Source organism: Phascolarctos cinereus, unplaced genomic scaffold, assembly GCF_003287225.1.
Source record: "Phascolarctos cinereus isolate Bilbo 61053 unplaced genomic scaffold, phaCin_HiC Scaffold_726;HRSCAF=1367, whole genome shotgun sequence".
NCBI lineage: Eukaryota > Metazoa > Chordata > Mammalia > Diprotodontia > Phascolarctidae > Phascolarctos > Phascolarctos cinereus.
In genome coordinates this window covers 262,658,097-262,674,737 of record NW_027556098.1, presented here as the reverse complement: position 1 = coordinate 262,674,737, position 16,641 = coordinate 262,658,097, and the positions used below count along the sequence as shown (strand labels likewise).

The window sequence follows — 16,641 nt, the reverse complement described above, 5'->3', positions numbered from 1 at the left end:
TACTGAAAGAGCAAGCAGTGGTGATGTGACTCATATCTTAGAAGCAGAAGAGCAGGTTCTCAATTCCAGCTTCTGGACTAGTCTGCAGCTTGCAAAAGAATAACCAGGGTAGGAGCCCCAGACCAAAGGGGAGCCTGCAGTTCTGTTATTCTGAACCAGTAAACCTTCCCAGCTTGCTGATAAGGAGCAGATTCCAGCAGCAGTCTACTTTTGCTCCTACGCAAACCCAGGTCAGAAACTTGCAAAACTTAGACCAGGGGGGCAGCAATCAATCTATGCCTTGGATCAGAATACTGAAAGCTTGCATGTCCCTAGACTGTTCCTGAGATCCTGGAATTGACACAACACCCAGTACCTCAGGAATGCAGCAACAGGACCAGCTGAGATCCAATCTCCAAAAGTACCAGAGGGCTCACATGTAACATCATGTCCGAAGTCAAGGAATAGGCAAAGAATGGGTAAACAAGAAAAGAACCTCACTTTTATAGTACCAGGGGTGCCCAAGGAACAAATAGAGAAGAAGAGAATGACTCCAGTACATCTTCAAACAAAGGCCCAAAGAGAAACATAGCTTGGGCACAAATTCAGGAATTTCTGAAAGAGGTAAAATGGGGCAGGTAGGTAGCGCCGTGGATAGAGCACTGGCCCTGGAGTCAGAAGGACCTGAGTTCAAATCCAGTCTCAGACCAGACACTTGACACTTACTAGCTGTGTGACCCTAGGCAAGTCACTTAACCCCAATTGCCTTGGCAAAAAAAAAAAAGAAAAGAAAAAAAGAGGTAAAACAGGAGTTTAAAATATTTTTTATAAATGAAATGAGAGTTCTAGAGGGAAAAAAATGAAAAAGAAATGACAACTTTGGATTACCTGAACATCATGACCCAAAAGAGAGCCTAGACATCCTATTTCAAGAAATCTTAAAAGAGGGCAAAGTGGAAATAGAAAGACTCTGCTGGTCCTTTCCTTAACAGCAGCTCCAAAATGAAAACTCCCAGTAACATCACAGCCAAAATCTGGAGTTTCCAGGTCAAGGAAAAAATATTGCAATTAACAGCCTGAAGGAAAGAATTTAAGTACCAAGAATCCACAGTCAGGATCACACACAGTTTAGCAGCCATTCTGTAAAGGATCAGAGAACTTGCAATGTGACATTCCCAGAAGGCAAAGGATATGGGCTTACAGCCAAAAATAATTTACCCAGCAAAACTTGAGTATTATGAAACGGGGGTGGGGGGGGGGGATGGAACTTTAATGCAATTGAAGACTTCCAAGCATTCCTGATGAAAAGGCCAGAGTTGTGGAGAAACTCTGAAGTTCAAACACAGGATTGAAAAGGTAAACATAAATGAACAATGTTGATAAACTGCTTACATTCAAATATGAGGAGATGTTACATGTGTCTCCTCTAAACTCTATCATCACCAGGATTCATAGAGGGAATCCAGTTAGATAAGGACTGGGAATGGTTCTGTTATTTCTTGATGGTCTTAAGAAAAGGATGGAAAGAGAAGAGAAATATGATGGAATATGGAGGGGGAGTGGGAAAGGAAGTTTAGGGGAAATCATCTTACACAGTCAGAGCATGCAAGCAGACATTGGTGCAGACCAGGAGGAGAGGGGGCAGTGGGAGTAAATGACATGTTAACTGACATCTGAGCTGGTCAAAAGAAGGAAGAATACAGACACATAGAGATGGGTACAAAAATATGTTTCACTCAGTAGCAGGATAGGAGGGAAAGGAGAGGAAAGGAAAAGGTGGAATTAGTGGCTAGGTTAAGGAGAGGGATAACTCCTAAGCAAAACAAAATCTAAGGATGTACACAAATGTTTGTAGCTCTTTTTCAGATGACAAAAAGTGGGAATCTGAGGGGCTGTCCATGAATTGGAAAATGGCTGAACAGGTTATGGAATATGAATGTGATGGAATTATGATGTGAGAAATGATGAAGGATGGTTTTAGAGAAATCTGGAAAGACATGTAGGAGCAGAGTGAATTTTACAGATCCAGAAGAACAGTTTGTACAATGACAATAATATTGTAAAAACGGCTTTGAAAGACTAACCAATTAATGCAGTGACCTACCATGATTCCAGAGGACTAGTGATAAAATATGTTTTTCCACCCATCTCCTGGTAGAGAGGAAAATGGATATATGTTTTGCTTTACTATGCTAAGTCTGTAAAAGAGGTTTTCTTTTTTCATTCTCAATTGAGGGGATGGGAAAGAAAAGTTGGATTGTTTGCTGATTAAAATATACATATTTGTGTGCGTTTATAAAACATATATATATGTATGTATACACACACACACACACACACACACACACACAAATTACTTAAAGGGAAAAATAGGAAAGGGTGTTGTTAAGGAATGTTAAAGGGTCCCTTGAACTTGTCTTTTATTATCCATAAACACTGGACCCAGAGTTTCTAGGAGGCCCTGACTGTGTCAAGGGTAAAGGTGCTCCTCCCTTTCCCCCCCACCCCAGACATAATAGGTTGTTTGCATCCCACACTGGTCTCCCTGTGTGTCCCTGGGAGTCAGAGCAGGTGCTAGTCAGTCTACACTGGGCTGAGAAACTGCTTGTGCAGCTGGGACCCTCTGTAGATAAGCAGGTTATCCTATCTTCGTAGTCTCACAGTTGCCAAGGTAAAAGAATCTAGCTTTTGCCATCACCATGCTCTTCCCCTTTAGGAGGAGTTTTATCCTTTCCCTACCTCTACTGCAAATTTCCCCCTCCCATGCCATGCCCCTTTAGGTGGAGACTTTTGTTTTCTCCTCTTTCCTTTGTTGTAACCCCCCCTTGTACACTCCTATGTGGATTGTGAACTCTTTATGTTCTTACATGCATTTTCATTTCTCTTAAAATAAACTTTGTTTTCAGGTAAGTTTCATGAAGTTGTGACTGCTTATTGACGGTACTGTCAGATTTTAAAAATGTACTCTCATGTCAGAAACTTAGTTTTATTTCAATGGAAGAAAAACAGGAAATTTTGATTCACAAGTAGGCAGCATTGATTACCCTTGATTTGAAAACTTTTGTGCAGTTTTTAAGCCTGCCTTAGAACAGTGAACATCCCACTTCATACTGTCAAAATTTGAAATGTCAAACTTAGGCCCTTTTGTGCCTAGAAAGGCTAATGTATTCATTAATTTATAATTAAAGTGTAGTCAATAAAATACCAGACTTCTCTACTGGATCATTCTTTTCAGCCGCTCTTATTTGTCTATATCTTGTATTTCACAATAATTGGCTACATATTGGAAGAAATTGGTGTATATTCACTGCAAATAAAGGTCTTTTAGTCAACGCTTTTATGCCTAATTTAAAATACAAGATTTTTTAAAAATAATGTTGATATTCTCACATTCTTAAGATAAAGTTTGATTGATTATTCAAATAATTTGTCAAGAAATAGCCATAAAGAGATCAGTTTTAGTGTTTAAAAAAAGCAATCAACTGAGGGTAATTTTTTTTTAATTAACTTGTTTGTAGTTTTCAACAGTCACTTCCATAAGCTTTTGAATTTTAAATTTTCTCCCCCTCCCTGCTCATCTCCCTCTCCAAGATGGTGTGAAATCTGATACAGGCTCTACATGTACATTCCTATTAAACATTTTCACATTAGTCATTTGTAAAGAAGAATCAGAACCAATAGGAAGAACCACAAGAAAGAAGAAACAAAACAAAAAAGAAGAGCAAATGGTATTCTTCAATCTGCATTCAAACTCCATAGTTCTTTCTCTGTATGTAAATAGCATTTTCCTATATGAGACTTGGAGAGATGTCTTAGATCCTTGCATTACTGAGAAGGGCTAAGTCTGTCAAAGTTAGTCATTGCACAATATAGCTGTTACTGTGTACAACATTCTCCTGGTTCTGCTCACTTCACTCAGCATCAGTTCATACAGGTTTTTCCAGGTTTTTCTGAAGTTGAGATTAATTTCTTTACTCTTCCCTAATTTAGTCTAATCCACTTTACAGAAGGTATTTCTAACTAGCCAGTAAAATTTTGTGGATCCTCCAAACTTAATCTTGCCTACCTTACTCGTTATATTGATATTTCAGACTTATGTTAACAGTTCCTATACTTCAAAAGTCAACTGCTTTGTAGCCCTTGTTGCTTCTGTGATAGCCTTCTCATATAAACCCTTTCTCATTAAAGCATCACTAAAAGTTTTCTAAAAGGGAGTATGGTTTCAGTATTAAAAGAATAAAATGTTTGCAATCCAAGCCGTCAAAAACAGTTCTTCTGTCAGGCCATTATCTTTTTGGCTTACAGTTTTAATGAGAATTTAAACTGACCACCATGGTAAGCCATAAATCCTGCCCCAAAGCATGTCCCATACACATAGGGGTCTGCCATCTGGTGTGAAATACTTAGAGATGTTTTGGAAGAGTTTTTTATTTTCAAGGAATAACAGCTTTACTTGTATTGAAATTACTCTTCATTTTGAAGAGAATAAAGTGGAGGAGGTGAATAGTGTATGCATACTATCTGGAAGAAAATCAGAGCCTTAACTTAAAGTAGAACCAGTATTTTAGGATTGGAGGGTTTCAGATCATCTGGGCTTTCACTACCATATACTGGGTCCCTGTAATAATCAGATTTTCTTTGATTTAGTGTCATGTAAACATTTATACTGTTCTTGCTGCTTTTCCAGTGGCCCATTGTCTGCTGTCCACTGTGCTGATTAAGAACAGTACTTTACTTGTGTTCTGAACCTCACTAGTGGCCTATTTAGGACTTTTCAAGGGAATCTAGTTTTCCAAAGGGCCCTCACTTGCCAAAGAGGGTAGAGAAGCAGCAAAACTGTGGTTTGGCTGCCATCTTGCCACTCTTCATTGTCTCAACTTCTTCCTTCAAGAAAGCCAGTTTCTTCATTACTATACCTTTTTGGCTTTAAATGCAGCCAAGATGGAAGGAAATCTGAGCTGGTGTTCTGAAGTTGACATGTGAAGCGGACTTTTGAATGTGTATTTTTGGACGTTGAAGTCTCCTTCTATTTAATTTGGGTCTGTGCAGTTTTTCTGCTTTGTATGTCCAGGGCTCCAGTGGCTCAGTTGGTAGAGTCCTGGGCCTGGAGTCAAGAAGGCTCATCTTCCTGAGTTCAAATCTAGTCTCAGACTTATAGTTGTATGACCATGAGCAAGTCACTTAACTGCTTGCCTCAGTTTCCTCATCTGTAAAAATGAGCTGGAGAAGGAAATGGCAAGTCACTCCGGTTATCTTTTTTTTTTGTTTTTTTTTTTTTTGCTTTTTTTGTTGAGGCAGTCGGGGTTAAGTGACTTGCCCAATCACTTAGTGACTAGTAAGCTAGTAAATGTCAAGTGTCTGTGGCCAGATTTGCACTCCAGTTATCTTTGCCAAGAAGACTCTAAATGGTGTAACAGAGAGTTGGATGTGACTGAACAAAATATCCAGGGCTCGTCCACTTGACTCTGCACACAGTAGGTACTTAATAAATGATCATTAAAATGCCTTGTGTTAAATTGAATTTAAAACTCATCTCTAAAAGCTTTGTTCTAAAAGAATTTCTTATTAAAACATAAAATTTTGTTCCTCTTTGGAAATAAAGGACTCTAGTGGAATGACACTGGTGATGCTTGCAGCAGCAGGAGGACAAGACGACCTACTCAGGCTCCTTATCAAGAAAGGAGCTAAAGTTAATGGTAGACAAAAAAATGGAACCACTGCTCTCATTCATGCAGCTGAGAAGGTTGGTTACTTTTCAATGCAGTGGATTCAATTTAGTGATCTTTGTAGGGGCTGACTGCCATTGAATTCAGGAAGACGTTGCTTTTGTAAGACTACCTCCAAAATGTCAGAGTCACATGTATCTTTCTAGTCTATATTGAAATGACTGTTGCTTAGTCTGTTAATACTATCTACTTTATATTAAGTTATAAAACATCTAGTGAACCAAGGAGCAGTTAATGAAATACTCAAAATAATAACTCCCAAAAGAACCTATGGTACCAGATAGTATTACTTAAAATAAATCTCTCCATTAGAAGCCAGCATGTTTTATAAATGAAAATAAAATCCTAAATGAAGCTGTTATGTGTAATGGACAATTGGTTGGGACTGATTTTGGTTTATATTTCTTATTGCCAAATCATTAACAAAATTATTAATTTTTGACCATTAATTACAAAAGTAATATATTTGTAATTTTAGTTTGACTTTTCTCTTCTTTTCAAAGAACTTTTTAACTACAGTGGCTATTCTTTTGGAGGCTGGAGCTTTTGTGAATGTTCAGCAGAGTAATGGAGAAACTGCTTTAATGAAGGTAATATTTTTTTTCACATAGAAGAACACATAATACTATAAATTAGATGTTAGTATGGAAAGAGAACAAATAAAAAGATAAGAAATACCTACCCTTTAAGGCAGAAGGATCAAATGTAATAGCAATATGAAAGTTAACATCCACCATAATACTTAAAATACCAACAATGAGGAGGTTGTTGAAGTATTTAGAATTTTTGGAGGCAAAGAGGATTAATCTAGGAAGATATTATAGAGGAGATTTTATTAATAACTGTTTTTGTATCATATCCTTTCCCCCTTCCCTACCCAGCAAGTCATCCTTTATAACCAAGAATAAAAAATTCAGGGTGAGAAGAAAAGCATTTCAACAATATATCATTGTATCTGCAAGGTCTGACAGTATATTCAGTGTCCCATTTCCATAGTCCCTCACCTCTGGAAAGAAGAAAAGATAACATTTTTCTCAATCTTTTCATTTCGGTATAACTTGGTCATTGTAATTTAAATAGTGCTCATTTTCAGAGGTTTTTTTTTCTTTCCTTTTACATTGTGGCAGTTATTTTGTATATTGTTTTCCTGGTTCTGCTGATTTCCTTCTGCATCAATTCACATATCTTCCCAGGTTTCTCTGAATTCTGCATATTCATTGCTTCTTACAACACAGTAATTAATATTCCATTGTATTCATATGCCAGAGTTTGCTTAGCAGATCTACAGTTGTTAGACATCTTTGATTCCAGTTCTTTATTATCACCAGGACTGCTATAACTTTTTTTTCCCCGTTCTTAACAAACACCAGATCAGACAGGCAATTCCATATGCAGAGTAGAACAGAAAAAGAAAACTGGATATGAGACTGATTCCCTCTGTTTTGTGTAATAGGCACATCCAGCATGTGAGTGTGTTCAGATCTATCTTGCTTTCCTGTGTTTCCTCCTCTGTGCATGTGAAAAAATGCTTCAGTGATGCTCTTTTTCTTTTTGGCAACTCTATTGCTATGTCACTGTTCTCCCCACCTTTCCCTAATTTGGGAAAAGAAAAAGAAAAAACACTTAATAAAAATGTAGTCACTATAATTTTGGTGTATATAGAAGTTTTCTTTTTGTCTTCATGTGCTCTGAATATAGGCCTTGTGGTGATCTCTTAATAGAGATGATTATTAAGCATTTTTAAATTTTTTTGATGGTTGCATTCATTTTAATTTTATTTTTATTTTCAACATTTATTTCTTTAAAAAATTTTGGAATTCCAGTTTCTTTCCTTCCCTCCTTCCCCTCCCCATTGAGAAGGAAGAAATGTGATATTAATTATACATATGATATTATACATGTCAAAACATCTTTTCATGTTAGCACAATAACTTTTAGTGTGTTCTGGTATGCTCCAGGGTGGTAGAGTGAAAGCGATACTGGATTTGGAGTCAGTCATTTTACATAAGGCGTTTTGTGATCCCAGAGTTGCCAGTGCACTCTCTGCCAAAGCTGCTTTCTATACTTCTGTTATTTATATATACTGTATATCCATACATTCACATTGTCTCCCCCATTAGACTGTTGATTCCTTGAGGGCATGGACTGTTTTAATTTTGTTTTTGTATCCCCAGAGCTTAGGCAAAGTGTTTGGTACACATTAGGAGCTTAATAAAACCTTTATGACTGATTGAAATCCATTCTCTGCAACTTACTGCCAGTTGTAACCTTAGGCAAGTCACTTGGTCTTTTTAGGCCTTATTAATTCATCTATAAAATGAAGGGGTTGTACCAAACAGTATCCAAGGTTCTTTCCAGATCTAAATCTGTGATGTTATAATTCTGTCACTTTTGTTCTCAGAAACTAACAGTGGTTCCCAACAGTTATTCAAATCAGATTCATAATCATAGGTTGCATATCTCTCCATCTGTTAATCCTCATTTCCAAAATTTAACTGCCTTCCTTTACTGGTAAATCCTATTTTATCATTTCAGCTAAAAAAATTTAAGACTTAGGCATAAGATGATCTGTCATCAACTTGCAAATTTCCTTCATGTTATTTCTCCTACTTACATTGCCTTCCCAACAGCCTTTCCAACTGTGTGAATATGCTATAAATTTTTTATAGCAGCTAGGTGTGCCAGTGGATAGAGTGCCAGGCTTGATATTAGGAAGACCTGAATCTCACATTTCGTAGTTGTGTGCCCCTGGGCCAGTCATTTAACCTCTGTTTGCCTGACATCACCTGCCTTACAGGGTTGTTGTGAGGACCAAATGAGAAAGTATTTATAAAGTGCTTAGCACAGTATCTGGCAAGTAGTAGCCATGTAAATGCTAGCTATTATCATTTGTTATTAATACTTTAATGTTTTTGCCAGTTTTTTATTTGAGTATAACCAATGAGAATGACCTGATGAAAAGTTGCTGGGTTTTGCAAGCATTCTCCCGAGTCCCACCAGATCTAGAGTCTGCTGTGTTTAGGCTCATAAAATAGAGAAGACCTGGAAATTGCAATTATACTCAGACTCAGGAGTTTCTTCAAATTAAGATTCTATGAATCAGTATTGAGCTTTGTATTTTTCAAATAGTATCTATAAACATGCAGATTATAACAAACTGTTAGCAAGAGCAAAACCTACGAATGAAGAATACTTATGTTAAATCACTAATTGCTTCTTAAAAATAACATATCAGTCTCAACAATTACAATTCACCTCTTAGTAATTTATTTCATCATAAGATCATAGGCTTTAGAGCCTGTGTAACAAAAGTCATCTGGTCCAATCCTTTCAATTTATAGTTGAATAAACTGAAACTTAGGTGATTTATTAATTTATTAATAATTTGCCCAAAATCACCCAAGGAGTAAGTAGCAGAGCTGAAAGTCCAGCAGTGGTCTTCTGACTCCAAATTCAGGGTTCTTTTGATTCTACTGAAATGCTTCAAATGTTATTAAGTAACTATTATAAGTTAAGTAGAATATGTGTGTGTAGATAGCTATAGATAGATATATGTACTTACTGTGGCAAATGTACAGAAGGTCATCTAAATACAGATTGTATCTGATATACATACATTACAGGGCCTCTCTATCTTATCCAAATGGATTTTCTTTTTAAAATTGCTTTGTACACTTCTAGGGATTTGCTCTTTGCTGTTCTGTGGTACTACAGAAGTGCTGTGTTTGTGGACTTCAGAAAAACCTGGAAAGATTTATATGAACTGATGTTAAGTGAAGTGGGATCATTGTACACAGTAACAGCAACATTGTGCAGTGACTAACTTTGATAGACTTAGCTCTTCTCAGCAATGCAAGGATCTAAGACAGTTCCAAAAGACTCATGATGGAAAATGCTGTTCACATCCAGAGAGAACTACAGAGTCTGAATGCAGATCAAAGCATACTATTTGCTCTCTCTCTTTTTTTAAATTTTGTTTCCTCTTTCTCATGGTTCTTTCCATTAGTTCTAATTCTTCTTTACAACATGATTAATATGAAAATATGTTTGGAAAAAAAATACTATAATTTGTTTCCAGATAGGAGAAAAGCAACAGACTATATGAAAATATGTTTGGAAAAAAAATACTATAATTTGTTTCCAGATAGGAGAAAAGCAACAGACTAGCTGTTTAGACACCATTAAAGCCATGACCTACTTAGGGAAAGGATAACCTAGAAATAGTGTTTTTAATAAGTAGGTAGGCTTTTTTGTATTTTGTCATCTTCAAGGGTGCTTTGTTATCAACTTTGAATTTCAAATGGTTCTCACCTGTAATTTTTTTCTCATTAATTACTTTTTTATGAAATATATGTATATATCACATACATATAATATATATGTGTGTGTGTATAAACAGGAGGTCCATATGAAAGGTAAATATAGGTTACCATAAATACAGGAAGGGTTTTTAAATTAGTAACCTAAATTAGTAAAATTTTTATTTTCATCTAAAATAAATTAGTTTTCTTCAGTTAGGTGCCTAGTTCAATGAAGATCAATATTTCATTTACTTCCAAAGTTTAATTAGGTTTTTCATATAATTTTTTAACTGGAAATATTTTAGAAAGCAGATGATGTGTAGTCCACTGTCTGTATTTTCCAAATGAGGAAGCCAAGGGCCAGAGAAGTTTGATTTAGCTAAGTACATATAGTTCCTTAGGAGCAAAGCCAGGATTAGACCCAGGTCTTCTCACTATCTAAGTAAAATATTTTATTCGTTTTTGCCAGTTTGTTTATTCATTTATGCAAATATTCTGTCTGATAGGAAAAACCTTCCCCTCAAAAAGTAAACTGGAGAAACATGAGTAAGATAAATAAGATGACAGTGACATAGTCGTAGCCTGAAATTCATTCACAAGAAAGAAAAATCACCTACATGTTATTCTGCACTCTACTCTAGCTGCAAGGAAACTGTCTTGACCCAATTTATCCATCTTTTACAGTGCTTCCTGAGGTTTGCAATATTCAGGTCAGTGAGGGGCAGAGTCTCTTTTTCAATCACTGCTGTGATGAATATGAAATTATTTTCTGATCCTACATAGTATAGTTAAAGAATCACAGTGAAACCTAGTCTAGCAAGAATGCTTTTGTCAAGGATTGGCTCTTTTGGCAGCCATGAGGGTGATATTTAGTGGAGTATAGTAGAAAGAAAATCTTTGGAGTACTTTCCAAGAAGATCCAGCACTTGGTACCTTTGTAGCACAGTGGAGCGCTAGAGGGCTCAATCTTGGGTCGGAAAGCCCTGAGTTCAAATCCAGCCTCAGATACTTAGTAGCTTTGTGATAATGGCTAAATCACTCAACCTCTGTCTGCCTTAGTTTCCTTATCTGTAAAATGGAGATAATAATAGCACATACTTCAAGGGTTGTTAAACAAGGACAAAATGAGATAATGTTTGTAAAGTATTACAAACCTCATAGTGCCATAGATGCTAGCTATTATCATTATTATTAGTAGTATTAGTATTATTGACAAAAATATTTTTGAAGGCCTCCTGTTTTGAAGAGTTTTTCAGTCAAGTATAAACTGAGTAATGCAAACAGGTCCTTATATTTGACATTGTATACTAATGCAGAACACCCTGTCCTTGCCCTGAAGAAATTTTTTTACCTTTAAATGTCTTCCAAGAGATTCTGTTTAAGAAAAAAAATTGCAGATTGCATATATAATTACTTGCTTTAATGTTTTTCCTGTTACAGGCTTGTAAAAGAGGAAACTCGGATATTGTAAGGCTTGTGATTGAATGTGGAGCAGATTGTAATATTTTGTCAAAACATCAGAATAGTGCTTTGCATTTTGCTAAGCAGTGTAATAATGTATTGGTATATGACCTGCTGAAGAGTCACTTAGAAACGTAAGTATGAAATAAAGATGCTTAAAGCTATGTTTGTTTAGGGACTTTAGAGTGGTTATTTTAGTTGCAAAATATTTTTAAGAAGTATAATTTCAGAGGCAGAGCCAAGTTGGAAGAATAAAGAAGCATTAAGCCAAGCTCTCCCAAATTCCCCTCCTAACAACTTTAAAATAACACCTCAGATTGAATTTTGGATCAGTAGAATGAACAAAAGTTCAACTGAAACAATTTTCCAGTCCAAGACAACTTAAGAGGTCAACAGGAAAGTCCTGTCTCACCTTGGGTGGAGGTGAGGTGATCAGGAGCACAGTGAAGACTGTGCAGCAAAAGCCATGCAATAGGCCCAGAGGTGGGCCTTGGAGGCAGCTTCATTGGCAGCAGTAGCAACTTTGGGAACTCTCAGACTACAGATGGTGTAGGGTTCAGACAACTGGTCAGAAGGAGATTGCATGGGACCCTTTGCTGCCATTGGCGTCAGGGCTCTGTTGCATTGCCCATACATAGTTCTGGGTCATGGTGCCAGAGCCAAAAAGAGCTATAGTACTTGTATCTGCAGTGGAGCAGGGGCCCAGTCATGGTTCCAAGGTGGAGAGGAGTATTTGTGGTTGCTCATGGGGGAGTAGAGATCGTCATCTCAATTCCTAGACAGAGGGGAGCACTATCAGGAGAGCAGAGCACCTAGTCACCATTCCAGGGCCAGGAGGAGTGCTAGAGCTGGTGACTATAGGGAAACAAGATCTCTGCCTGGGTAAAGACCAGAGCACAGGCTAAGAGATCAGTGACCAAACTCTCCTTAGATCATACAAACTAGGAAACATGGAAGCTTGGGACAGTGCCCCCTCCAGTGGAGCAGAGCACAACTTCAACATTAAATTAAGAGTCAGTAAATAGGCTGGAAAAAATGAACAAGGAATCTAACCATAGAAAGTTACTATGGGTAAGAGGGAAGATCAAAATACAAACTCAGAAGAAGAAAATTAATTCAAAACAGCTACATGCAAAGCATCAAAGAAAAAAAAGTGAATTGGTCAGAGGTTTTTAAAAAAAAAAAAGAATTCCAGGAAGAGCTTTAAAAAGTATTTTAAAAATCACATAAGAGATAGAGGGAAAATTGGGATGAGAGGGATGTAAGAAAATCATGCAAAAAGAGTCAACAACTTGGTAAAGGAGACACAAAAATATACTGAAGAAAATAGCACTTATTAGTAATTCCAATTCTATATAAACTATTTGGAAAAATAGGCAAAAGGAGTCCTACCAAATTTCTTTTATGACATAAATATGGTGCTGATGCCTAAACCAGGAAGAGCAAAAGTAGAAAGAAAACTACAGACCAATTTCCCTAATGAATGTTAATGTAAAACTTTTGAATAAAAAACTGACCAGGAGATTGCAAAGATCATACACTATAACCAGGTGGGATTTATACCAGGAATGCAGAGATGGTTCAGTATTAGGAAAACTATCAGCGTAATTGACCACATCAAAAACAACACAAATCACATGATTATTCATCAATAGATGCAGAAAAAAGCTTTTGACAAAATATAACACTCATTCCTATTAACAATCTTGAAAAGCATAGGAATAAATGGAGTTTTCCTTAAAATGGTAAGTAGTACATGTCAAACCATCAGCAAGAATTATCTATAACAGAGATGGGCTAGAAATCTTTCCAGTAAGATTAGGGGTGAATCAAGGATACCCATATCGCCAGTATTATTCTTAGAAATGCTCTAGCTATACCAATAAGACAAGAAAAAGAAATTTAAGGAATTAGAATAGGTGATGAGGAAACAAAACAGTCACTCTTTGCAGATGATATGATGTTATGCTTACAGAATCCTAGAGAATCAACTAAAAACTCGTTGAAATAATTAATAGCTTCAGCAGAGTTGTAGGATATAAAATAAGCCCACATGAGTCATCAGCATATCTATATATTTCCACCAGAGTCCAGCAGCAAGAGATTCTAGCAAGAGAAATTCCATTTAAAATACCCACAGACAATATAAAATACTTGGGAGTCTACCTGCCAAGATAAACCTAGGAGCTAGATGAAGATAATTACAAAACACTTTTCACACAGATAAAGCCATATCTAAACAATTGGAAAAATATTAATTGCTCATGGGTAGGCTGAGCCAATATAACAAAAATGACAATTCTGCCAAAATCAATTTACTTATTCAGTGCTGTACCAATCAAATCACCAAAAAAAAAATTATAGAGCTAGAAAACATAAAATTCAGTTGGAAGAACAAAAGGTGAAGAATAATCAAAGAACATTAGTGAAAAAAATGTGAAGGTGGTTTAGCAGTAACAGATTTCAAACTATTACAAAGTGGTAATCATCAAAACAATCTGGTACTGGCTAAGAAATAGACTAGTGAATCAGTGGAATAGATTAGATATATAATAGTAACAAATAATCTTAGTAATCTAGTGTTTGACAAACCCAAAGATAAGATTTTCGAAAAGAAAGCACTATTTGACAAGAATTGCTGGGAAAACTGGAAAGCAGTTTGGCATTAACTAGGTGTAAACCAACAGCTCACACTTTATACCAAGGTAAGGTCAAAATGGCTACGTGATTTAGACATAAAGGGTGATATCATAAGCTGACCAAGGAAGCATGGAATATTTTAGCTTTCAGATATGTGGATAAGGAAAGAATTTATGATGACCAAACAAGAAATAAAAAGCATTAAGGGATATAAAATGGATAATTTTGATTATATCAAATCAAAAAGGTTTTGTACAAACAAAACCAATGCAGCCAAAATTAGAAGGAAAGCAGGAAGCTGGGGAAAATTTTTATAACAGATTTTTCTGATGAAGGAGTCATTTCTCAAAACATATAGAGAACTGAGTCAAATTTGTAAAAATACAAGTCATTCCCCAATTGATAAATGGCCAGAAGACATAAACAGGCAGTTTTCAGAGGAAGAAATCAAAGCTTTTTATAGTCATATAAAAAATGCTCTAATTCACTATTGATAAGAGAAATGCAAATTAAAACAGCTCAGAGGTACCGTCTCACACCTATTAGATTGGCTAATATGACAGAAAAGGAAAATAACAAATATTGGAGAGGGTGTGGAAAAACTGGGACACCAATGCACTCTTGGTGAGTTGTGACCTGATCCAAACATTCTGGAGAACAGTTTGGTTGTATGCCCAAATAAAACTGTGTACACCCTTTGATCCAACAATACCATTGCTTGCCCTGTACCTCAAAGAGAGATCAAAGAAAAAGAAAACATATGTGTACAAAAATATTTATAGCAGCTCTTTTAGTGGTGTTAAAAAATTGGCAATTGGGGGGATGCCCATCAATTAGGGAATGGCTGAACAAGTTATGGTATATGATTGTGCTATAAGAAATGGTGATCAGGATGTTTTTAGAAAAGCCTGGAAAGACTTACATGAACTGATGCTGAGTGAAGTGAACAGAACCAGGACAACATTGCACATAGTAACAACATTGTACCATGATTAACTATAAATAACTTATTTATTCTCAGCAGTACAGTGGTCGGCAATAATATGATGAAAAATGCTACCTACCTCCAGAGAAAGAACTGATAAGAGTCTGAATGCAGATTAAAGCACACTCTTTTAACTATCTTTATCATGGGTGGGGGGAGAGTCTATGTTTTATTTTGCAACATGGCTAATATGGAAGTGTTTTGCATTATTCTGTGTGAAGAATTGATGTCAAGTTGCTTGCCTTCTCAAGGACAGGAGTGACAAGGGAGGGAGAGAATATGGAATTCAAGGTTTTAAAAAAAGAATGTTAAAAAGTTTTACTTACATGTGATTGAGAAAAAAATAATAAAAATTAAGTTAAAAGAAATCAGATTGCATTACTTTCAAGTACATACAGTCATTTCTTAGAAAAGAATTTCAAGAAGGTCTGCTATAGTGATTAGATTGTGTGACTCATTTGTAGAGGGCAAGAGTTAACGTTTGTATATACTTGGCTATTTGCTGAAGTCCTTAAAAAAGTTAAAAGGCCCTGAAAAGTTTCCTCTAAACTTTAAATGTTCCTTTATAACTTTATTGAGGCTATTTATTAGCAGACCCTTTTTAAAAAGTACATAAATTAAACTTCTGAATAGTTCAAATTTGTATTGATTTTAGTGTTCCTACTTAGGCATTTAGAACCTCTGGGTCACTCCTCCCTCAAATTTGGAATTATTACTTGGATTAATAATAATAGATAAAACCTACTAAGGTGGTAACACAATAGAAATTTGAACATCTTCCCGTTAAGAGTTTGTTTCACTAATAAGTATTATTTGACTACACTATGAAATATGGAAAATTAATCTTTTAAGTATTATATTTCAGTCAACTTTTAAAAGATGTAAACTTTTAATGGATTCTAATGTAGAAAAACTTGTCCAGATTAACATTGTTGACTGTGTCTTCTCTTTCTCTCTGTTCAGACTCTCAAGAGTGGCAGAAGAAACCATAAGGGACTACTTTGAAGCCCGGCTCGCCCTCCTAGAGCCCGTGTTTCCAATAGCATGTCACCGCCTTTGTGAAGGTCCAGACTTTTCAACTGATTTCAATTACAAACCACCACAGAACATACCAGAAGGTGCCCCTTTATGGTTTTCTTTTGTGTGAACTGTATATTGCAGTAAAAATATTATCTGAATGGGATCTTTCTAAATGATTCAGTCATTTAATATTAGAGTTCAATCCCAAAGGTATTTCTAGGAGTATATACTTTATGAGAAATGGAAGAAAACAGATTAGTAACGTAGTTGTCTAGACCAAGTATAACCAAAAGAGGACCATGCTGGAGGTGGCATAATTTTGAGGTTATTGAGAGTTTGATTCTGAAGTTATCTAAAAAGGGGAAAATGATAAAAGGCATGGAAAAAATCTGAGACCTTACTAAAAAAAAAAAGCAGCTGATACGACATTGATAACTATCAACCCATATGCTACATTCCCTTATAAAATTATCATGACAGTAAATTTTACATGCATTGAGGACATTCTTGAAAATGATAAGATGTGGGA

The 16,641-nt window shown here is 36.0% G+C and overlaps 1 protein-coding gene across 1 annotated transcript in view; it reads left to right on the top strand.

Annotated features, from left to right (window-relative positions):
* MPHOSPH8 (M-phase phosphoprotein 8) overlaps positions 1–16,641 on the top strand; it is a 57,265-nt gene that overhangs the window by 29,955 nt on the left and 10,669 nt on the right. Inside the window, exons 8-11 of the mRNA XM_020968781.2 lie at positions 5,582–5,722; positions 6,209–6,295; positions 11,447–11,601; positions 16,056–16,210. Of these exons, the coding sequence (XP_020824440.1) occupies positions 5,582–5,722; positions 6,209–6,295; positions 11,447–11,601; positions 16,056–16,210 (538 nt within the window). The remainder of the gene's footprint in view (positions 1–5,581; positions 5,723–6,208; positions 6,296–11,446; positions 11,602–16,055; positions 16,211–16,641) is intronic.